We start from the raw sequence: 23,902 nt of genomic DNA on the forward strand, positions 1-23,902 counted from the left end.
AATACTGAAGTTAAGTTGGAATCATCCTGAATTAGATCAACAATTTCTAAATGCACGACAATTCTTTCAGCATATTGAGAGTCAGTTACTATATTAAGAGATTCTTGAAAATCTGATAACACAACCCCCTATCCAGATCTAGCCAATGGACAGCACATTTTCCACAGTTGTGTGGAGAGTGGGGACTGACGCTGACATAGACTCTGGTGGCCCCTCTTTGACCACTTCCCCTTGGTGGGGAGACCTGGTGGCACTCAGAGGAAGGGGAAGCAGGCTACCAGGATGAGACCTGATAGGTTGTGATCATATGGCTGGGGAGGAGGTCCCCTTCTGTCACAGGCCTAGGGGACGGGAATAGGGTGAAAGAGGGAGGGAGGGGGAATGAGAAGATACAAGTGAGGGGCTAGCAATTGAGATGTAATCTGAATAAATTATATAAATAAAAAAAGAAAATCTGATAACCCTGTCATAATGGCATATAATTTTGATTTCTGAACCATAAGAACGCTTAACTACCTCATTTATATTTTCTGACTTATAACCTGCTCTTTTTGACTCATTAGAATCTGTGTAAATGTAGGAGCACCAGAAATTGGAATCTTTTTTACTATACAAGGGAGAATCCATTTAATTATTTTTATGAGTTGAAGTCACTTGCCTTTTGGGTATCTGTGGCTAATGTCCCTCCACCCCAAAATCACTGCAAGCTCTCTGCCAATGTTCATTGTCTGCCCATAATGAAGCAATCTCAGCATTAGTTAAAGGTACCACAATTTTTTTTTCTGGGTCTGTTCCTACTAACTGACGAAGTCTCGTTTTCCCTTTCAGAATCAATTTAGAAATCTTTTCTACATGGGTCTTTAATTTTTTTTTACTTTGTTTATGTGTTAAAAATATCCGTTCATAACCATTGAGATGTAACAAGAATAAATTAATAAAAATAAAAATTAAAAAAATCCATTCTAAGATACCATCTTCTCTCAGTGTAATAATTACAATTGGAAAATGAGTAGAAGGCAAACTAATCAAAATACAATCCAGCTTTGCATCCAAAAGATCCACATGTGCATCCTGTAATTTTTTTTCAAGACAGGGTTTTTCTGTGTATCCTTGGCTGTCCTGGACTTGTATCGTAGACCAGGCTGGCTTTGAACTCACAGCGATCCACCTGCCTCTGCCTCCCAAGTGCTGGGATTAAAGGCGTGCGCCACCCTGCTTGCAATTTCTTTTCTACCAGAGCCAATTCTCTCTCAGCCTCAGCTGATAATTTTGTTGGACTATTTAAGTCCTTATCACCTTGTAAGGTTTGAAATAAATTACTCAGCTCTTGAGTAGTTATTCCAATTATGGGATGTAGCCAGTTAATATCTCCCAGCAAATTTTGAAAATCATTAGGAGTTTATAATTGATGTCTCCTGAATTGTACTTTTTGTGGTCTCATTTTCTGTAGGCCTATTTTGTATCATAGATAATTAATAGAATCTCCTCTTTGTATTTTTTCAGGAGCAATCTGTAATCCTTATAAGTTCTACTTATTTCATCAAAAATCTTTTCTAATGTACTTGTATCTTAATTAGCTAATAAGATATCATCCATATAATGGTAAATTATGGATTGAGGAAACGTCTTATGAATTATCTCCAATGGCTGTTGCACAAAATATTGGCATAAGGGAGGACTATTTAACATTCTTTGTGGTAACAATTTCCAATGATAACTCTTTATTGTACAGCCTCTATTAAAGGTAAGTGCTGAGAATGTAAGCATTTCCTTACCATGTTCATGTAAAGGAATCATGAAAACGCAGTCCTTCAAATCAGTCACTATAGTAGGCATTCCTTAGGTAACAAGGAGGGCAGTGGGTTTCCAGATTGAAAAGATCCCATTGGCTAAATAATTTTATTAATTTCTCTGAGATATGTTAACATCCTCCAGTTGCCATATTTCTTTTTGATGACAAATACAGGAGAATTCCATAGGCTGGTGGATTCCTTAGTATGTTGAGCATTTAGCTGCTCCTGGAGCAGCTGTTCTAGTACCTGTAAGTTTTATTTTTTCATAGGCATTGATCTACCCATGTAGAATTGTCAGTTAGCCTGTTTGTTTGTTTTGTTCTGTTTCTCCAAATAGGGTTTCTCTGTATAATGGCCCTAGCTGTCCCGGACACACTTTGTAGACCAGGCTGGCCTCAAACTCATAGAAATCCACCTGCCTCTGCCTCCCAAATGCTGGGATTAAAGGTGTGGGCCCAGCCTCAGTTAACCATTTTAAAGGTAGGGCAGTTGGTATCTTTGAAAGACTAACACACCTGTCATGTACTGATTATGGAAAACATGAACAGCCTGACTATTCTCAACAATACCTTTTAATGTTTTCCTCAGAAGCATTTTTTATTTTATAGCTTGTTTCTGAGATTAGAAGAATGTTATTCTGGGTTTTCCATTGCTGTAACAAATCATGTCCCCGTAATTCATGACTATATTAGCCACATATGGCTTTAATTTTCCTATTTGTCCTTCTGGCCCTATGTACTTTGTTTTACCTGACCTAACATTCCAATCCCTTGAAGCTGGATATTTACTTCCTGAAGAGGCCAATCTGGTGCCAATCCTGAAGATGCCAATAATTGGTGAAATTATTGTTACATCTGTTCCTATATCTACTAAACTTCCGATTCCAATGTCATTGATTTTTATTTTTAGCTTAGTTCTCTGATAATTTATAGCAGCTTGCCAATATATTTGTCTTGTGGTCTTTCTTGAAATCTTTTTTTCAATCTATTGAAGCTGCTCTGCCCTTGATTACATCCAGAGCAGAGTTGTTTTTAACAACAGGCACTAAATCCTTTAATTGGTCTGTGGATGACTTTCTCCTACGCTGACAGGGAATGATTGGATCGAATTGGAAGCTGGGGCCTGCGAGAGGCACCTTGGGTGTTTCCTGAAGGCGAGGGGTTACCTTGCCTATCTCTGGTTGAGCTGCACTTGTTAGTCCAATGCATGCCCTTGTCATGCCTTCTGCACACTCCAAATAGCTGAGGAAGTAATTTCTAAAAGACTTAACATTAAAATGGCAGAAGTTTTCCAAGGCCATTTGAAAAAGGACTGTAGGCAAGGCTTTCTTAGAAACAGTGGGTTTTCTAGAAATAATCCAAAAGAAAGCCCCAGCCTTCTGGAGTGTGCAGAACCCAGATGCTCGGGTGAAAGCCTGTTAGCTCAGAGAAATCACCCAGCCGACCCTCCTATTCATCTCAAGACCCAATAGAAAAGGCCCAAAAGGCTCACTAGCTCCTCTGACAGCCCAGGAGGAAAAGGCCAGAAAACTCAAGGCCAAAGGCTTGCTAGCTCAAAGTTCCAAAACCCCAAAGAGTCAAAGGACAAGAAGCTGAAGAGCTACCCGGGCGTGGTGGCACACGCCTTTAATCCCAGCACTCGGGAGGCAGAGGCAGGAGGATCACTGTGAGTTCAAGGCCAGCCTGGTCTACAAAGTGAGTCCAGGATGGCCAAGGCTACACAGAGAAACCCTGTCTCAAAAAAAAAAAAAAAAAAAAAAAAAAAAAGAAGAAGAAGCTGAAGAGCTAAAGAGCTATAGAGCTAAAAGCTAAAAAGTTCCTTCTACTTCTAAATATTCCTCAGCAAAAAAGGCCCTCTCACTCTTTAATCCCTGTCAGCTGGCTTCTTGCTCCATGCTCCACCTCTTGACCTAATGTTAACTGTATTAAATCCTGTGTGCAGAAAACTCTTGGATTAAAGGTGTGTGCTAGGGTTGGCTGAACCACACCTTAATACCTGTTTACAATAAACAAATTTTTTGTATTAAAGGTGTATGTTTGGGCTCAACCACTGCACAAAAGACAGGTTTTTACAGTTCATAATCTCAGAGATGAAAGACAGGTTTTTACAGTTCATAATCTCTGGTATCACAGTGGGATCAAATATCATGCAACATCCAGCTTTCACAGTCAGTGCCTTTTCCTGCTGAGCCACCGCACTGGCCCTGAATCCTTGTTTTTATTAAAGAATATTGCAAAAGTGTTGTGATTTGACAGAGCAGTCACCTGTTATTAGTTGCGTGTATGGTTATACACCTATACCCTGACTCTTAGCAGAAGAATCAAGGTGAGCTCAAGTTCTGAGCTAACCTCGGCTACTCAATGAGTAGAAGGACCTGTCAAAGAAAACTTAAGTTTGCTTACTGCTATCAACAAAGTTAATGAAGAAATGTAAATACGTAGAAATGAACACAATCAGCCAAATATTAGAAGATAGAGGGGTACTATTGCCCCAAATTAGAGGCTAGCCTGGTCTATGTAGTGCATTCTAGGCTAGCCAGCGGCATATACCAAGACTCTACCTATAAATAAATAAATAAGTGCACAGAGTGTCATGTAGAGCAGGAGGTCAATGATAGACTCGGCTCTGTGCCGCCTAGCCCAGAGATGGGTACCAACGCACGTGTGACATCAGTTCTAGGTATATTGGCATATGGCTCACAGAGGTAACCAGGATGAAAAAAGAACGACAGCCTGGTGGTGGTGGTGGCAGGAGTGGCAGTGGCAGCAGCAGCGGCAGCGGTGGTGCACACTTTTAATCCCAGTACTCAGGAGGCAGAGGCAGGTGGATCGCTGTGAGTTCAAGGCCAGCCTGGTCTACAAAGTGAGTCCAGGACAGCCAGAGCTACACAGAGAAACTTTGTCTCGAAAAACCAAAAAAAGAATGACAAGTGCTAGTGTGTGAGAAACAGCTGAGAACTTGGAAGGAACTGCTGAAGCAAGTGACTGGAAAGCATGGAAGAAAGACATGGAGGAGGGGGGAGGGGAGGAGGAGGACAGGAGGGGAGCGGGAGGGGCAGGAGGGGCAGGAGGGGCAGGAGGGGGAGCGGGAGGGGCAGGAGGGGCAGGAGGGGAGCGGGAGGGACAGGAGGGGAGCGGGAGGGGCAGGAGGGGGAGCGGGAGGGGCAGGAGGGGGAAGAGGAGGAGGAGGTGGAAAGGAGGAGGAAGACAAAGAAGAGGAGGGAGATTTTTGCAAGGCTCTGGCAGAGGAATTGGTTAGTCTCTCCATGGCTTTGAAGATCAGAACTCGAGCTACAGGTTGAAGCTGCAGTAGATTTAGCTCCGTGCAGTGAAAACAAAACCAAACCCTGTGTGCTCTGAACTCAGCCTTACGTAGCTGTGTCTCTAGGTGTTCTTGTGGCCTGCACGAGTGATACGGAAGAGAAAGGGTAGGGTAGAGGAGAAGATGGGAGAGCGAGCAGCACAGAAGAGGAGGCAAGAAAAATAGAGGTAGAAGTGAAAGGAAAGAAGAGGAGAAATAACGTGAAAGAGTCGTTTTGGAGCTCTGGGTAATAATCACTGCACACCAGGCTCTCCCTTGCATTTCTGCCTTCATTAGCGATACCCTGAAACACCAGCAGAGGGAGATGTCGTCTCGGAAAAGGAGACACTTTCAGCACCACCCACCAACTTAAAAGTCAAATTTCCCTTTTTTTTCTTTTCTTCTTTCTTTCTTTCTTTCTTCTTTTTTCTTTTTTCTTCGAGACAGGGTTTCTCTGTCTTAGACTTGGCTGTCCTAGACTCGCTTTGTAGACCAAGTTGGCCTTGAACTCACAGCAATCTCTCCTGCCTCTGCCTCCGGAGTGCTGGGATTAGAGGAGTGCACCACCAAGCCCAGTCTCCTTTTCTTAAAAGCACGCCAAAAGAGACTTCCAGATGACTCTGACTCTCCAAACTGAATTTAAGAAGTAAAGATTCTTGTGGTGAGTTCTGCCTACTCTTAGTAATCCATGCTTCTAATCCAAAAGAGGCCAGTGTAAAATTTTGATTTTAGATTGCTACTTGAAAAAAAGTTCCAGCAGGGCGTGGTGGCACACGCCTTTAATCCCAGAACTCGGGAGGCAGAGGCAGGCGGATCACTGTGAGTTTGAGGTCAGCTTGGTCTACAAAGTGAGTCCAGAGCAGCCAAGGCTACACAGAGAAACCATGTCTTGAAAAACCAAAACAAACAAACAAAAGAAAAAAGTTCCTCTGGGCGATGGTGGCACATGCCTTTAATCTCAGCACTTGGAAGGCAAAGGCAGGCGGATCTCTGTGAGTTCGAGGCCAGCCTGGTTTACAGAGTGAGTTCCAGGACAGCGAGAGCTGTTACACAGAGAAACCTGTCTCAAACAACAACAACAACAACAACAACAACAATAATTTTAAAAAATAAAAATAAAAAAAGAAAGAGAGAAAGAAAAGTTCCACCATCCTGTCATTTAATATACACACGTGCATATGTTGCCTGGGCATTTCGAGTGACTGTTAACCGCTTAAACAAGATTGGGGGGGTACTACATTTCTGACCCAGCCGCCCCATGTGTAACATTTCCGTTCCTGGGCAGAACTGTTCTTTTGAATTCTTTCGTGCCTGTGGTAATTCTGGGGATCCTTACTCTCCCACAGTGACAAAGCAGCCCACGCAGAGGACTTTCAGTGACTGTGCCATACTGGCAGAGCTGCCGCGAAGGGGCCTCATGCTAGGGTAACAGGGCTTCCGCCCTTCAACTATGCCGGATCACACGCCGATTTCCAGTCAGAAGATTCTGCGGGCCCCAAGTAATGATGTTGCCGTTTCCACAGACCACGGCACTTCGAGCAGCAAGGCTGTAGCGGCCCTATGCTAGAGAGGGGTAGAGACATCCACCTCAAGAACTGCATTTGCTTGCTTATGCTTCAGTCTTCTTTGGCGCCTCTTAACTTTGATATAGCTGCACATTTTCATGTAAAAAATTTTGTTTATTGTATATAAGTGCTCCATCTGCATGTACACCTGCGGGCCAGAAAAGGGCATCGGGTACAGATAATTGTGAGCCACCATGTGGCTGCTGGGAATTGAACTCAGGACCTCTGGGAGAGCACACAGTGCTTTTCACCGCTGAGCCATCTCTCCAGCCCCATTCATTTTCGTTTAACCAGCGGTCTTTCCCATAGTGTCTGTTATGTATATAACAGAAACCCTATACTAAGCGATTTCAAGAACATTCCTAGGCGCCTCTGAGACGCACTCCCTGTCCTATGTTCCAAGCATTAGTGACTTATTTTGACCTATTACCTACCCTTTCACCCATTTGTTCAATGGTTATTGATTTTACATTTAATTATTTATTATCTGTGCAACCGTGTGCTACCATGTAAACTCTCTTCTTGCACCAGGTGGGTCCTGGGAAGGCCACCAAGCTTGGTGGCAAGTGCTTTTATCCACTGAGCTATCTTGCCAGCTCTTTCACTTGACGTTTATTGAGAATCTCCATTTTTACGGGACCTCGAAGGTGCAGAAAGGAAAGAAAAGAAACAAGCACTCTGGCTGGGTGTGATGGTGCGTGCGCTTGCCAGGAGCATGAGGAGTTCAGCTGCCCTCACGTACTCTGGAGCAGGTGGAGTTTGCAGATAGCCTGGGCCCGAAGGGCACACGGGACCTCGGCTCTTCTTCCTCGTTTCATACTTGGCCACCAAAAGAATAGGTGGTGACACATTCCTTCTAGAGAACCAAATAAATAAACAATTTAAAGGGAAATGATTCTAATTAGGTGCAACATTTGTTATCAACTTCAAATAAGATTAGTATGGAAAAGGTCAAAGGTTTTCTTTCCGGAAACAATGAAGAAAATCATTGGGCAGGGTCAACAAAAGTAACCTTCCAGCCAGACAAAGAGTTGTGACAGCTAAAAGCAAAGCATTGTTTGTGTTATATGTGACAGTTCTTACTTGAGCCCAAGCTGGCCTGAAATGCACGGCAGTCCTGGTCTCAAATTCTGGGATCATAAGTGTAAGGCGTAATTTAGGGCTGCAACAGGATCTTTGACAGGCTCTTTTAAGCTGTAAAGACAGTTGGTGAATTTGAATACTATGGGAGGATTGTATGGTTACATCAATGTTAGTTTTCTTATTTTCGTGCCTGTATTGAAATTACTCAGGGAGAGACCATACATTGGTCAGTTTTTTTCTATCTCGGTAACAAAATATGTGAGGCAAAGCTGGGCATCGGATCTCTGAATTTGAGGCCAGTCTGGTTTACAGAGTGAGTTCGGGGCAGCCAGGATTACAGACAGGGTGATAGCCTGTCTAAAACAACAACAACAACAACACATAATGAAGACAGCTCACAGAGGAACGGTTTCTTTTATTTTGGTTCCCAGTTTTGGAGATTCTGGCCTATAACTGATTGGTTCCATAGCTCAGAGCCTGTGGTGAGCAGTACATCACAAAAGCAAAGCTGCCGCTCTCCTGGGAGTGCCACAAGGGCGGGTGGTCTTTGGGGGCGGAGCCAAAGGTGGGCGGGAACAAAGCGCCACCGTGCGCGGGGCGTGGTCGCACTGCTTGAGTACTCTGGGCGAGACCCAGAACGTCACTTCCGGTTAGTGATCCCGCGTGTGAGCCGGCGAGCTCATGGATACCCTTGCATCTCCTGGCCTGGATGGCCAGACTGGAGACACGGAGACAGAGGTGCGACAGAGTGCAAGGTGGCTGTACTGTGGAGAGCCTGGCGAGCGGCAGAAAGCTGTGCTGGGTAAGGACTGCGGGGCCGGAGCGGAATTCCCTTCCGTCTGGGTAGCCCTCCTGCCCAATGCGCCTGGAGCTGCGACTGGGCTCCTGCCGTCCCCTTCCCCCCATTCATCTGTCACTATTTCACAGCTATGCGAGGACACTTTTCAAAGCAGTGCCCGAGACCTGCCATCCTACTAGGTCTCTCCGTCGCCCTTTAACCCCCTCTACGGAGTAGAGTTCCCTCTCCTGCTAGTTACTGACATCCCCTCAGTCATTTTTTTTTTTGTCACAATCTCTGCTCAGAGGTAACGTCCCCTCCCCTCCCCTCCCCTCCCCTTCCCTCCTCTCCCCTCCCCTTCCCTCCCCCATCTTCCTCTTTAGAGCTGGACCAGGGCTTCCTTCAGCCCCCTAAAAGTCGGGCATGAGCTCCCTTGCCCTCACTACAGGCTCCAAACCACAGTGCAGTTCTTCCCCGCTACAACCTGGTGGTCTGGTTCTCACGTCATTCTTGGTTTACACACTTACAGTCCAGTTCTCCAATGGGAGGCTGCAGAATCCAGGCAATGTGCGGTTCACCTTGTACAACCACAACGACTTGGTAAATCCCAGGCTGAGGAATCATCGGATCCTGGTGAGTGCTGCGGGTACAGGGTGGCTGGGCTCTGCTGGCCGCAGAAGGTGTTTGGTGTGGACAGATATGGCAGCGCCTAAGAGGAGAAAATGAAGGACTGTGGGACAAATGGGCCCGTGGCTCCATTGAGAGCAAGATTTTGGGTGAACTGATAATTTTTAACTTATTTGAGTTTTATCTTTCAAGACAGGGTTTCTTTGGGTAGCCCTGGCTATGTAGGCCTAGCTGGCTGGCCTCCAACTCAGAGATCCACCCGTCTCTGCCTCCCTAGTGCTGGGATTAAAGGCATGCACCGCGAGCTCCTCCCAGATTCATATATTTATTTTATTTTATTTTATTTTTTTCTCCAACATGAACTCCTTGACTCTTAACTGTGCCCTCCTGTAGCAGGCTCAGGAAGCACCTAATGAGATGGCAACTCTTAGGGAGCTCTCTCTCCTCAGAGCTCAGCTTCAGCACCACTTTATGTGTGAGAGTGTTTCCGTTTTTGTCTATGGACTGTGTGTATAGTTGGTGGAAGCTAGAAGTGGGTGTTGGGTCCCCTAGAACTGGACTTACAGCTGGCTGTGAGCCACTTTGTGGGCGCTGGCAATCAAAAGAAGGTTCCCTGGCAGAGCAGCCAGCACTCCTGACCCCAGAGCAGATGGCTTTTCCGTTGTTTTCTGAGACAGGGTTTCTCTGTGTAGCCCTGGCTGCCCTGGAACCCACCCACCGCCTGGCTCCACAGGAGACGTAGTAGCATGTCTGGTCTCTATCAGGTAGATGCCAGGGTTAAGAACATCTGTTTTGTGGAGATGCAAACTCGCCAAGTAGTACAGTGGACAAAGCCTGGGGCCTAACGGGGGTTTAGGGCCTAGGGAGCTCAGTAGAAAAAGAACTCTCTGCTTTTCTGAATCCTTCCTGGGAATGGCGCATGGTGGGGAGTGGTTTGACAGCTGAGGTTTGGTGCCCAAAGTAAAAAATAGAAAAGTGTGGCTGTGGTTAGAAGTCAGCCAGGGCCATTTCCAGTGGCCTTGGGGCTATAGGACGAGCTAATGTCAGAAAGGTCTTCTGCTGGCACTGCATAACCAGGGCGCACAGACACACGTCCCAGCAGAGCACCCCAACACCTAAGTATCTCATTACACACACGTTATATTGCCCTCGCTTGTTTCCCCTTCTCTGCAACTCTTTTTCTCATGGTTCCTTTCTATTTCCCTGTCCTGAATGTGTGCACATGCGTACTGTCTCTCTGTCATAGCCTTGGCTGGTCCTGGACTCGCTTTGTAGACCAGGCTGGCCTTGAACTCATAGCAATCTGCCTGGCTCTGCCTCCCAAGTGCTGGGATTAAATGAATCTAAATTCTGCATATAGGAAAAAAATTTTGTTTTCCTAAGTCCTATTCACTTAATAATTATCCATTTTCCTACTAATATCATGATTTTTTTTTTAATGATTGAAAAGCATTCTATTGTGTGTATATATACCACATTTTCTTTATCTGTTTTTTTGTTGATGAGAGTCCGGGCTATTGTGAACTTGGTTTTAGAAGTATTGTATGCAATGTGCTGACTGAAGAGTCCTTCGGGTGTATGCCTAAGAGTAATACAGCTGCCTCGTACGACAGTACCACTTTTAGTTTTTGAGGAATCTCCACACCAACTTCCATTGTTAAAGCAACAGTTTACACTCCCACCAGCAGTGAATATGGTTCTTTCCCCACATCTTTGCCAGCATTTGTTGGTGTTTGTTTTCTTGGTAGTGGTCATTGTGACTGAGGTGTGATGGAATTTCAAAGCCAATTTTGAACACATTTATTTGTGTGTGTTTGAGGAGGGAGGAGGTGCACAGATGCTGTGGCGCACAGTTAGAGGTCAGAGGACAACTTGGGGGCAGTCAGTTCTGCCTAAAACATGGATTCTGGGGGTTGAACCCAGGTCATCAGATTCAGCAGCAACCACCTTTATTCACTGAGCCATCTTGCCAGTCCTCAAAGCAGATTTTTTGTTTTTGTATTTTTAAAGTTTAGTATGTGTTGGGGGGGGAAGGGAGGACAATTTAGGGAATCGGTTCTGCCCATCTAACTCAGGTCATCATCTGGACCACAAATTTAAAAAAAGGGGGGGGGGAGGTGCTGGAGAGATGGCTCAGTGGTTAAGAGCACCGTCTGCTCTTCCAAAGGACCCTGGTTCAATTCCCAGCACCCACATGGCAGCTCACAACTGTCTGTAACTCCAAGATCTGACACCCTCACACCAACACACATAAATTAAAATTAAATAAAATATTTTAATAAATAAATAAGTAAATAAAATAGTCACTGGGCCAATTTAGCAGGCATCAAAGCAGTTGCAATTTGCAGTTTTCTGGTGGCTAAAGGTGTTGAAGAATTTTCAAATATTTATTGGCAGTTTGCATTATTTATTTTGCCAACTGTTCAGCTTATCAGCCTACTTGTTGATTAGATTACTTGAGTTTTTAAAATTTAAGTTTTACAGTTCTTTGTATGTTGTAGATATTAATCCCTTGTTTGAATAATTCTGTTAACACTTGGCAAAGCTTTGCCTCTGTCCGTAGGTTGTCTCTTGACTTTGGGTAGTATTTCTTTTGCTGTGCAGAAGCTTTTTAATTTCATGTAGTCCTGTGTGTCACTCCCTATCACTTTGAAGCTTCCTTTACAGTATCTGGGGTTCCCTTTCCAAAGTTTTCTTGCCTTGCCCCCAGAGACACCTTGGATTCCTATAGACATGATGGGATGCATCAGCTAGAGGGTAGCCAAGGCTGACACATTGTGATCCTGGAGTCTAGGGCGTCTGCACATGTCAAAAGCAGCCCGGGCTCCTGGCCCCTCAACGCTGGTTGCTAATGGAGCCCTCCCGTTTTTTTCAGGCAGCTGAAACAGACAGGCTCTCCTATGTTGGAAACAATTTTGGGACTGGCGCCCTCAAGTGTAACACTCTTTGCAGGTAATGACAACTGGGCAGTGACAGGTGACTGTGCCACCACTACCTGCAGTCTTTATTTCGGGGTAGTTGGAGGGGGATGTGCAGGTTAGCCCCGTGTTTCTAGACTCAAAAGTTCCTTACACCAGGTGTCGACACCCCTAGGAAGGAACAGGTGACTTGCGTCTGTTAAGGTCACACAGACGTCCTTTGTTTATGGCATTATTTATGACTGTCGTGGCCTAAAAGGCAGCCCTGTCTGCTAACATAGAATGTGTGATGAGTAGGTCAGAGCTTGCCTCAGGTTTGCCCTGGGACAAGAGGATTTGGTGTCTTCAAGGCTCTGGGTCTGAACAAAATGTCCCCGGTGATGTGAATGGCTTTGGCAGCTTTGCCCTTCACTCACTTCCGGCATCTTCTGTAGAACAGCATGTCCACTCTAATTCACAGGGATGACGCAGTGTAGATGGAGTCCCACAGCATGGCAGAGAACCATGTTGGGCACATGGGCCAAATCCTAATGTGCCCTTAACACAGTGGCCTGCTTCAGACTGCTCTCTCCCCAGGTGGAACAAATTTTTACTTATATCTGTCTCCATAAAGTTAGTGCGTGCCAAAATTCTAGTTAAATTCTAGATTATTACCTCAGAAGGGGTCTAGTTAGAGCAGTGGTTCTAAATGTGAACCGGCTTGTTTTTTAATCCCACGGTTCCCTCTGCACTTAGAAATTCTTGTTAGATGTGAACAGGTGGATGCCTTCTTCTGGCGGAACGAAGCTAGGAACTTGTAAATAGGAAGAAGGGAATGTATAAACAAAGCCTTTTGAGTAACCTGTTGGTGTTCTTCCTTTTTGCTCAGACACTTCGTGGGAATTCTGAATAAGACTTCTGGCCAGATGGAAGTGTACGATGCTGAATTATTCAACATGCAACCACTGTTTGCTGGTAGGTGCAGACATGATTTAGTTAAAGGCTATAGTTTGGGTTTGTTGGGTAAGTTCATTTTTGTTTTTTCTTCTTCTTCTTTTCTTCTCCTTCTCCTTCTCCTTCTCCTTCTCCTTCTCCTTCTCCTTCTCCTTCTTCTTCTCCTTTTTCTTCCCCAAAACAGGGTTTCTCTATCAGTAACAGAGCCTTGGCTGTCCTGGACTCACTTTGTAGACCAGGCTGGCCTCAAACTCACAGTGATCCACCTGCCTCTGCCTTCTAAATGCTGGGATTTTGTTTTCTAACATACATTTGCAATTTTTTTTCTAAATGGGTTCCCCCGCAACACACCATTTTGAGACAAGGTCTCCCGCAGTCCAGGCTGCCCTTGAGTCTGCTGGGTAGCTGCGGATGACGCTGAACTTCCTCCTGCCTTTGCCTCCTGAGTGCTGATGGTGCAGATACAGGTTTATATGGTGAGGGGTGTGAACTCAGAACTTTGTGTCCACCAGGCAAACAGATTATCCTCAGCCATAATAGGACAGCTTCTTGTTAGGTATTTTTTGCTTTCCTTTTTAAATTAATTAGTTAATTTTGGTTTTTTGTATGTTTTGGTTTTTCGAGACAGGGTTTCTCTGTGTAGCCTTGGCTGTCCTAGACTCACTTTGTAGACCAGGCTGGCCTTGAACTCATAGGGATCCACCTGCCTCTGCCTCCCGTGTGCTGGGATTAAAGGCGTGCACTACTATGCCCAGCTTAATTTTGGTTTTTCAGACAGGGTTTCTCTGTGTAGCTTTGGCTGTCCTGGACTCACTCTGTAGATCAGGCTGGTCTCCAACTCACATAGATCCGCCTGCCTCTGCCTCCCAAGTGCTGGGAATAAAGGCGTGCAACACCACTGCCTCCACTACTGGCTGTTTTCTTGTTATTGTTTTTTTTTTTTAATTTAGAAAGTTATAGTATATCATCTTAATTAATCATTTATTAGTTCCTTACTTGCTTCAAGTACCAAGCTAAGGATTGTGGGTAACAAGTAAGATCCTCTCTTCAGCAGCTACAGATGTGGCTCAGAAACCAGCCTTTAAAGCAAGGTGAATAACAGGGCTGGAGAGGTGGCTCAGAGGTTGAGAGCACTGGCTGCTCTTCCAAAGGTTCTGAGTTCAATTCCCAGCAACCACATGATGGCTCACATTTATAATGTGATCTGGTGCCCTCTTCTGGTAAAGGAGTACATGCAGGCAGAAACCTTGTATACATAAATAAATAAATCTTTAAGGCAGGGCGTGGTGGCACACGCCTTTAATCCCAGCATTTGGGAGGCAGAGGCAGAGGCAGGCGGATCACTGGGAGTTCGAGGCCAGCATGGTCTACAAAGTGAGTCCAGGACAGCCAAGGCTACACAGAGAAACCCTGTCTCGGAGAAAAAAAAAAAAAAAAAAGCAAGGTGAGAGGTCTCATAGCACATGCTTTCCCGTCACGGGCTTTTCTTAATTCTTCGTGTGTGAGTGCATGTGTGCAGGTGGCACAGCACAGGAGTGGCGGTCAGAACAGAACCTCTGAGGTCAGTCCTGACCTGCCTGTTTGAGACAGTGTGTCTTGCTGGCTCTGTGTAGGCTGGCAGTCCAGGGTTCTCCTGTCACTGTTTCCCGTCTTACTGTGGGAGTGCTCGGAGCACAGGTGTGTGCTTCCATGCCCGGCTTCTCATGGGTCTGGGGGTCCACACGCGGGTCCTTATGTTTGGACAGCAAGCTCACTACACACGAAACCATTTGGTAGGCTTCCTAAACCCTAATGGAAATTTCAATTTTTATCACATTTATTTGTTATTGTGCATGTGTGTGTATACCACCACAGTGCATGTGTGGTGGTTGCAGTCCAGTTCAAGCTAGTTGATTTTTTTTTTTCCTTTCAACAATCAGATCCAGATATGGGAGCATAGGTCATCAGAGTTAGAATTATTATTTTTTTAATGCTTTATTTATTTTTGTATCTGGTGTATTGTCTGCATGTGTGTCTGTGCACCACAAACATGTGCTCATGGAGGCCAGGAGAGGACACTGCGTCCTCTGGATCTGCAGTTACACGTGGCTGTTAGCCTCTGTGTGGGTGCTGGGAACTGCGCTTGGCTCTTCTCACAAGAGTAGGAAGTGCTCTAAACTGTTGGGTCTTCTCTGCCACTCTGAAGTTTCTGACTTTTGATGATACATGTGTGTTGTGTGTAAGTAATTTGTAAGTACTGGCTTGTTCTGACTGGCTTATGCTCAGCTTTCATTTTGCGTCCTTCTGTGTGCTTGTCACTGTTCTGAACACCTTTGATAAGCCCCACATAATTACTTCACCCGTACTGTTAGCCAGTGTTGGAACCTGGCTGGGTCGGGTGGCCTGCTGCTGCTGAGCTAACTCAGCAAGGCCATTGCACAGCTTGTGTTGCTGCTGGCTCGGTTATACTGCCCACTGCCTGAACCCTCTGGAAGGCTGGGAAGTGTCTTGTGAAAATCTGCCTCATGTTTTCGCCTGCCTTCCAGTCTTTGGTCAGCAAAGCAAATCTACTTAGGAAGAGGCCAGGATTTGGTGTCTGCTCCTCTCTGGCCTGCCTGGAAAAGTGCCTGGGCCAGTCGGCGTGCCTGCGGGTTTCACTCTCCCTTGTTTATGAGTTAAAGGCTGGAGCGGAGGACACTGTTCCCCAGTTCTCTTCCCTGCGCACTGAGGTGGACATTCAGTGTTCCCTGTGTACACTTGCGTTAGGCAAATCTGTTTTCCTTGGCCTAAGGCTAAATTAATACTAAGCACTATTAATACTTGTAAGGCTTTGCAGAGCTGAGCACAGTGGCTGGTGCCTGCAGCGCCCCAGCTTGGGTTGAGACCAGGCCATCAGCTGAGCTCACGAGTTTAAGATCAGCTTGGGCAGCATAGTGAGACCTGTTTATAAAATCCAAACAGTAAAACACACATCTGTGAGCCTCACAGTGTGCTCTCTTCCTGTTCTTGTTTCTGTAGAAGATGCTGTTAAGCACGAACCTCCTCTGGAGAACCAGAATAAGACATTCAGGGAGAAGGTGAGTGACAGTTAAGGAAGTCCCTTCTGGGCCTGCCTGCCCCATCAGTTTAACAGTGCCCTTGAACTTGGGCCTCACTGGCTGCTCCAGCTCAGTCGGCCTGTGGTTCTCTACATGGTTGCTACCTGCTGCTGCCTTGGCCAAATGAACACAGCGACTGTCAGGATTTGCACCCTGTTCTGGAGGCTGCCGGAGGTCATCTCACTCCGGGGCAGCAGGTTGACTTCCCCGTGCTGCCTGCATCTCTGAAAACAGAAGACAACTCTGTTGGGGAGAGAGAGTGGTTTATTAACAGTGTCTGCTATTGATGCAGAATTGGTAGGCCCTAATTCTGGTCAACTCGTCTTTTTGTACTGATGGAAAACTATCGATTTGTAAACGGGGAGGCAGTACAGCAAGCCTCAGTGTTGATGTGGAGCAGTGCTGGAAGGTGGGCAGTCATGAGAAAGGACTCAGCCTGATGGGCAGGTGACGTAATCTGGGCTCGGAGTGCAGAGCTTGCTTGTGCTTCCTCAGCTGGAGCAGCTGAGCTGCCCGCCTAGCCTCAGTGACTGGGCTTGTTCCTTACACAGTTGGATTCTTGCATCGAAGCCTTTGGAAGCACCAAGCAGAAGCGGTCCCTCAACTCCAGGAGGATGAACAAAGTTGGCAGCGAGTCTTTGAATCTCACAGTAGCTAAGGCTGCAGAGAACATCATTGATACGAAGGGGATGGCTGGTAAGAACTTGGGGGTAAAAGCTTGAGGTCTGTCACAGAAGCAAGTGGCGGGCCTTACAGCTGGACTGCTGCTTGCTGAAGGCCGTCTCAGGAATGACTCTAGAAGCACGAGAAACATGGGACACTGTCCTGTCCTCAGTCAAGGGGAGGAGATAGGCATAGGAAAGGTCATGGGTGAGCCCTGCTCTCGGTCAGGGCTGTAGCTTCTCCGGTGTTATGCAGTATTTACTAGCACACATCTCTTTAACTCTGATCTGAGTTACTAGAGGGCAAACACATTGTAGGCAGCTTCTCCATGGCTGTGACTCGAGGACCATCGGCCTTATGGGCAGTTGCGATCTTGGCAGATGTTCAGATCGAGTTCTGGGTCTGCACTGCATAGGGTTGTCGGGGAGCCCGAAACCAGACAGGGTGACACTGACACTCATTTCCCTTCATTGAAAGCTCTGGTCAATGACGCGATGCAGGATGACCTGCAAGATGACTCCTACTACCTTCCTCCCTGCTACGATGACGCAGCCAAGCCTGAAGACGTGTACAGATTTGAAGACAGTATCCTTGCTGAAAAAGTGCCTGATTTGCAGGCTATAATGTTTGTCGGCGTTGGCAGAGCCAGGCTGTGTAAGGGCAGTCATGGCCTGTGATGTTAATAAATGTGACATCCAAACCTTTTCCCACATCCCAGTGCTGTCAGCAAGAGGTGGAGGGGTTAGGCTTCCTTGGCCCACAGGACAAGCGGGCACTGCATGGCCCTGTTGGGGGTCAGTCCCCACACACAGCTGGCAGGTGTCACAGGCCAGAGCAGACACTGAAAGGAGGGTTGCAGCCTAGAACTTGACTGCTCTGTGGGTCTGGCTACCTGGAGGATGCCCACAGACTCTGATAAGGATGAGAAGTGGGGAGCAGTCCAGGTAGGAAGTGAGCTCTGCTAGGGACTGAGAGTCCATCCGGTCCCTGAGCATCACCCTACTTCCTCAGCTAACATTAGCGTTCCTATCTGGGGGTCCCTGTGGGATGACTCAGCCCGTTAGGTTTCCATTTTGGCCAGTTATGTTCTTGACCTGCAACCAGTTCTGTCCCCAGCTGAGTACGAGGCTCTTGGGAGCCCATCTGAAGCGTTTAGAAAGGTCACATCAGAAGACATACTGAAGATGATGGAAGAGAACAGGTACTCATGGGCAGACGTGTTTGTGTGAGTCATGATGGGAGAAAGCAGTCAGTATAAAGCAAGGCCTTGCTAATCCCACGCAGACAGTAGCACCTTGTGGTGTCAGTGGGAGTGTCTAACCCGGGGCCTGGGACCACAGCTAGCCCTGGATCCCACTGCTTGTTGATGTTGACTGTCACTAGTGATGCCCAGAGGCTGGCACGGGCATCGGTGCTACCCAAGGTGGAAGCTTCTGTGACCACGTGCTCCCAAATTCTTCTAAAACCAAATACAGGTGTCCTAAGTAGTATGTATTTATTTTAAATAACACAAAGATTAGTCCTCTTTTGCCATTCAAACAGCTTTGTTTTTGAATGGTGGTCAGATTGTGTCTTAGCTCTGAGCCTTTTCTTCTAATTATTCCTTTCTTTCCTAAGATTATGTATGTGTCTGTGTGACATGAGTGTGAGTGCTAGCAGAAGATGTCATTGGATCCCTAGACCTATAGCTATGGCAGCTGTGATTGGCCTAGTGTGGGTGCTAGGAAACAAACTAGATTCCTTTGTTAAAGCAGCGGGTGCTCTTAACTGCTGAGCCTTCTCTCCAGCCCTACTCTTAGGTGTTTTTGATTGTGCATTTGTGTGTGTGTGTATGTGCGCGCACACGTGTGCATGTGGAGACCTGATGTTGATTTAAGGAATCATTCTCTATTGCCTTTCGGCCTTATTCCGTGTGGTGGAGTCTGTCGGTCAAACACTGCACCCTGATGGGGTTCCTCTCCCCACCAGTGTGCTCGGGGAATATGGAGGGCATGGGGACAACGTGCCAGGCTGGCTTTCTTCTCACATGCTGCTGTTTCCCTTCCTTATTTTAGCCACGGCTCCTTCATCATAGAAATGCTGAAGTCTTTGCCATCAGATGAGGAGAGTCGAGACCGGCAAGCCCGAAGAATCTGGTTCCTAAACGTCCTCATCAGATTCCGAGCTCAGAAAGTGATCAGGGGGAAAAGTAAGCCCCCCAGGTGTTCTGGCCTAGTTATTTGCAGCTGGTCACCTGTCTGCAGTTCCCACATCATCTCCAGGGATGTCTGTCCAGGCCCTCTCTGTGCAGCCTGCCCTTCCTTCAGCTCCCACTGCCTGCCTGAGCCTCACAGGGCTCTCTTCTCTCTGAATTTCTTTCTTTTATTCTGGAAATGGGGACAGGGCAGATGGGGCTTCTAGAGAGCACATTCACTGCTTCTTTTTTGTTAGGGAAAGCACAGTATCCAGGTCAAATGAAGTGAGCGATTTAAGGGAAGCTATTAGCACAGACATCACTTACAAAACAAGCAGGGCTTTGCTTGTGAAGGCTGTTTTTGTTTGGTTTTTTTTTTGTTTCCTTTTTTTCTTTGGTTTTTCAAGACAAGGTCTCTGTGTAGCCTTAGCTGTCCTGGACTCGCTTTGTAAACCAGGCTGGCCTCAAACTCCAAGAGATGCGCCTGCTTCTGCCTCCCAACTGCTGGGATTAAAGACGTGTGCTAGGCTGGGCAGTGGTGGCGCAGACCTTTAATCCCAGCACTCAGGAGGCAGAGAGGCAAGTAGATCTCTGTGAGTTCAAGGCCAGCCTGGTCTACAGAGTGAGTTCCAGGACAGCCAGAGCTAAAACAGAAACCCTGTCTCAAAAAGCCAAACACAACAAAACAAACAAAGGTATGTGTTTGGCATTTTCCTCCTCTGCCTCCTTTTTTTGGCAGTGGCAGGGAAGAGGGAGTGTTGTTCTAACAGTTTATTTTAGACTAAGAAAGTCAGTTTGTCACTGTTTGTTTGTTTGTTTTTTCGAGACAGGGTTTCTCTGTGTAGCCCTGGCTATCCTGGAACTCTTTTTTTTTTTTTTTTTTTTTTTTTTGGAGACCAGGCTGGTCTCAAAGTCAGTTTGTAATGTTAGAAATTCCAGTTCTGCCATGTGGAAGTGGCACATGCCTTTAATCCCAGCACTCAGGAAGCGAAGACAGGGAGATCCCTGTTCAAGGCCAGCCTGGTCTACAGAGTGAGTTCCAGGATGGCAACGGCTACAGAATGGAAAAACCAACAAAACAAAACAAACCAGCCAAGATTATAGTTCCACCTGCTTCCAGGACCATGTGTGGAGGTCACATGCTTCTACCCACCCAGAGCTGGACACCCAGCGGGGGACACCTGGGGTTTTCAGCACAGTGTCTGTCACTGTCACTGTGAAAAGGCACCAAGGATGGAGGTGTGCCACCCCGCTCAGTTCTCCTGTCTCTTACTCTTTCCACCCTCCACTTGCTTGTTTATTTGTGGGTAGTTGTGGGGCGTGCCTACCTAATGCGACTGTGCTCAGAGGACAGTGTGGGCATCAGGTCTCTACCTTGTGAATCCTAGGCTGGAACTTGGCGGCACACACCTTTGCCCACTGAACCATCTCAGACTCAGTCTGCAATCCACTTTATTTTCCAATATCTTATGGTGTTCTTAGTCTTCATCAGTTTGTTTGTTCTATCTTTTCACACCCCTTTCTCAAACACCGCGCGCGCGTGCGCGCGTGCATGAGAGTGAGAGAGAGAGAGAGAGAGAGAGAGAGAGAGAGAGAGAGAGAGAGAGAGACCTTAAAGTGGCTGCTTTGGATCTTGGGCCCCTGTTCCTCTTAACGTGGTTGTAGCCATTACTACACTCACACCCCCCCTAGTGGACGTGTGGGAAACGATTCAGTGCGACTCTGTGTTCTAGGTGCCCTGGGACCCGGAATCCCTCACATCATCAACACCAAGCTGCTGAAGCAATTCACCTGCTTGGCTTACAACAATGGCAGGTCAGGGGCTATTTCTGTGAAGAAGAAAGAGACGGGGGTGGGAGTGACTGGTGGCGGCTCACGTGCTGTTTCACAGCCACAGAGATCCAGTGCCAAAAAGTTGACTGCCATTTGGTGGGTTTCTGGGGACGCACACATCACACACACTGGCCCCCTTGGAAGTGTTCGTTTTTGCCTTTGGCTGTGGGACACCCTGCCCTGAAGTGTGGCCTGATGACTACAGTGCCGCAGAAAGGGGCGGCCAGTGCGGTGGCTTTGAAGACAGGACTTCAGACTCCTACCTCTAGAGGGTTTTCATGGGAGCAGTGCTACCACACTGCATGGGGGAATTTGGTGGGCAGGGCCTTCTCTGGCTCTTAGGGAAGCATGGGTTGGTCCACTGTTCACTGTGAGACTTGGGCACCTTGGAGGGAAGAGGTTGTGTGGCCTGACATGCATGCCCAAACTGGGGGCACTGACTGCAGAGAGGAGGGCCTGGTGTCTTTAATCACTGTCATTTCTCCTTCACTTCCACTGACTCTGCAGTTTACAGAACTTAATTTCGAGCTCTATGAAAGCCAAGATCACCGCGTACGCAGTCATACTTGCCTTGCACATAAATAACTTCCAGATCGACCTGACGGTGCTGCAGAGGGACTTGAAACTCAGTGAGAAAAGGTGAGCACAGTGGAGTGACGCTGCCCCCTGCAGCAGCCTGGGCCAGGGCATGAGGCCCTGCTGACAGGGCCAGGGTGATTCATGGGAAAATCTTAGGACCAGAAGACAGTTTTCAATGAATGAATAATTGATTGGTGACACACTCGAGTGCCCTCTCTTTGTAAGGCATGGATGGCATTGAAGTCATTCACTGTTCTTCATTAATGTCCCAAAAAATAACCGAAGAATCTAAGGTCTAGAAAAGGAATGACTTTCTCAAGACCTCACTCCCCAATCAGGTGCCTGGGCTTCAGGCCTGCGCCTCCCACAGCTTCTGTTCTGATAACCCTGTGGGCTTTGAGGTGCTGTGAGGAGGGAGGGCTTCTCCCTGGCCCTAGGGTGCCGTCAGGGTGGAAGCAGAGAACGCACGGCATGCTCGGGAGCAGTGTGCTCCTGGCTCCCGCCAGACCTGAAGGGCTCCTTCCATTTGTTCTGTTTCTTCCTTAGGATGATTGAGATAGCGAAAGCCGTGAGGTTGAAGATCTCCAAAAGGAGGGTGTCTCTTGCAGATGGCAAGGAAGAGGATCACAGACTGGGCACTCTGTCTATCCCCCTGCCTCCAGCTCAGACTTCAGACCGACAGCTAAAGCGGAAGAAGTTTAGCTAGATGTTTTCCATGCCACGGCCGCTTCTGCTCACTTCCATGTTTATTTTTTGAAAAAGGAAGCAGACTGGACCTTGTGGAACATATCTGTAACCCAAGCACTCAGGAAATCGAGACGGGAGGATTGTGCATCCTGGACCTGTCTGGGACTCTCCTATGCCCACTGCACCCTGAGGCCTTAAGTTAGCATTGTTATCGCCAGAAGGCAGCATTCATTCCTGTTGGGCCTCTTATACAGAAGTTAAAATGATGGCCCAGGCCTGCCTTCAGGTCCCACTTTAGTGTTTCTGTGCTTAGAAGTGGCAGCTGTGTCTTTTGTTGGGTCCTGTACAGGATTTCGGAGGGCCTGGGAAAGCTAAAGCCAAAAGATCTTATCAGGCCGAACCCCCATGCGCCCCAAAGATGAAAATTTATAAAGACCTAGAAGCCAGGTGGTGATGCCATGCGCCTTTAATCCCAGCACTCAGGAGGCAGAGGTAGGTGGATCCCTGAGACTGCGGCCAGCCTGCTCTATAGGTTGAGTTTCAGAATGCCAGAGCCACAGAGAAACCCAGTCTTGAAAAACAAACGCACAGGGCTGGAGAGATGGCTCAGTGGTTAAGAGCGCTGCCTGCTCTTCCAAAGGTCCTGAGTTAGTTCCCAGCAACCACATGATGGCTCACAACCATCTGTGATGAGATCTGATGCCCTCTTCTGGCTTGCAGGTGTACATACAGGCAGAGCACTGTATACATAATAATAAGTAAATCTTTAAAAAAAGAAAGAAAGAAAGAAAGAAAAACAAACGAACAGAGGACCTAGAAGGCCCCTGCAGTAGGTGGAGAAGGAGTGAGAGAGAAAAGTGGGGCTTGGGGGTGGGGCTCCCAGCTCCCAGCTCCATCATGGTTGGCAGTGGGATCTAACTTAGCAGCATCTAACTTAGCAGCCTACTATTGCAGGTGTAGCCAATCATGACATGATAACCACAACTGGTCCTCCTTGTTCAGGGCACAGAGGCATGGGGACTGGACACAATGCAATGTGGAAAGCATGGATCGTCAACTTGGTGGCCTCACTTGGTTTTAGATTCAAGCCTTGACAGGCCTGCTGTTGGTAATAAAGTTTCTGGCATCTGGAGAGGGGAGCTGCAGCTAGAGGCTTGAGTCTTTAACAGTACCAATGGTCCTGCAGCCATGACTGCAAAGGACGTTAAGACAGCTGACAGGAAGCCTGTCATTGGGTCCACATGGTGAAAGGGGAGAATCAACTCCTTCAAGTTGTCTTCCACACCCTCACACCAACAAAAACAGTGGTGGGGTTGGAGAGTGCTCAATGGTTAAAGGTCCTACAAACATCTATGTTTGGAACCCAGCACCCATATTCACAACACTGGGAAGCAGAGGTGGGAAAAATCACTGGAGCTACCCAAAGTTGTCTTCTGACCTCCACATGTGTGCCATGGTACACACACACACACCACACACAGTGTTTAAAAAAAAAAAAAGCCGGGTGTGATGGCACACACCTTTAATCCCAGCACTCACAAGGCAGAGGCAGGTAGATCTCTGTTGAGTTTGGGCCAGCCTGATCTACAAACAAGTCCAGGACAACCAAGGCTACACAGAGAAACCATGCCTCAAACAAAACAAAACACTAAACCAAATCCTGAGGTACAGCAAAACCTAAGATGCTGAATGAGTAAGGCAAGCTCAGCAGGAAGGTATGTCATGAATCTGAAGACTGAAGACAAGTGACCCCAGTGAAGGTGGTGTCACCATCTGTCTTCAGAAAGGCCCCTGGGTAGCACTAGAGTTACAACTGCCCCATGACATGGAGACCCTGAGATGTAGCCCTTCACCTTTGGCCCCTGAGCCATGGTGGGGGCAAGCTGATGAGGG

The 23,902-nt window shown here is 47.1% G+C and overlaps 1 protein-coding gene across 1 annotated transcript; it reads left to right on the forward strand.

The window, feature by feature from the left end:
* Positions 1-8,357: 8,357 nt before the first annotated feature.
* On the forward strand, positions 8,358-22,455 carry POLR1E (RNA polymerase I subunit E). Its single transcript, XM_084778233.1, has 12 exons — positions 8,358-8,543; positions 9,049-9,152; positions 12,022-12,098; positions 12,933-13,018; positions 15,995-16,053; positions 16,626-16,770; positions 17,215-17,322; positions 17,842-17,938; positions 18,792-18,925; positions 20,644-20,725; positions 21,251-21,382; positions 21,869-22,455. Exons 1-12 carry the CDS (start codon positions 8,423-8,425, stop codon positions 22,026-22,028), a joined length of 1,305 nt encoding a protein of 434 aa, XP_084634359.1. The 5' UTR covers positions 8,358-8,422; the 3' UTR covers positions 22,029-22,455.
* The last annotated feature ends 1,447 nt before the right edge of the window (positions 22,456-23,902 follow it).

This window comes from Acomys minous, assembly GCF_964271855.1.
Source record: "Acomys minous genome assembly, chromosome: 1".
NCBI lineage: Eukaryota > Metazoa > Chordata > Mammalia > Rodentia > Muridae > Acomys > Acomys minous.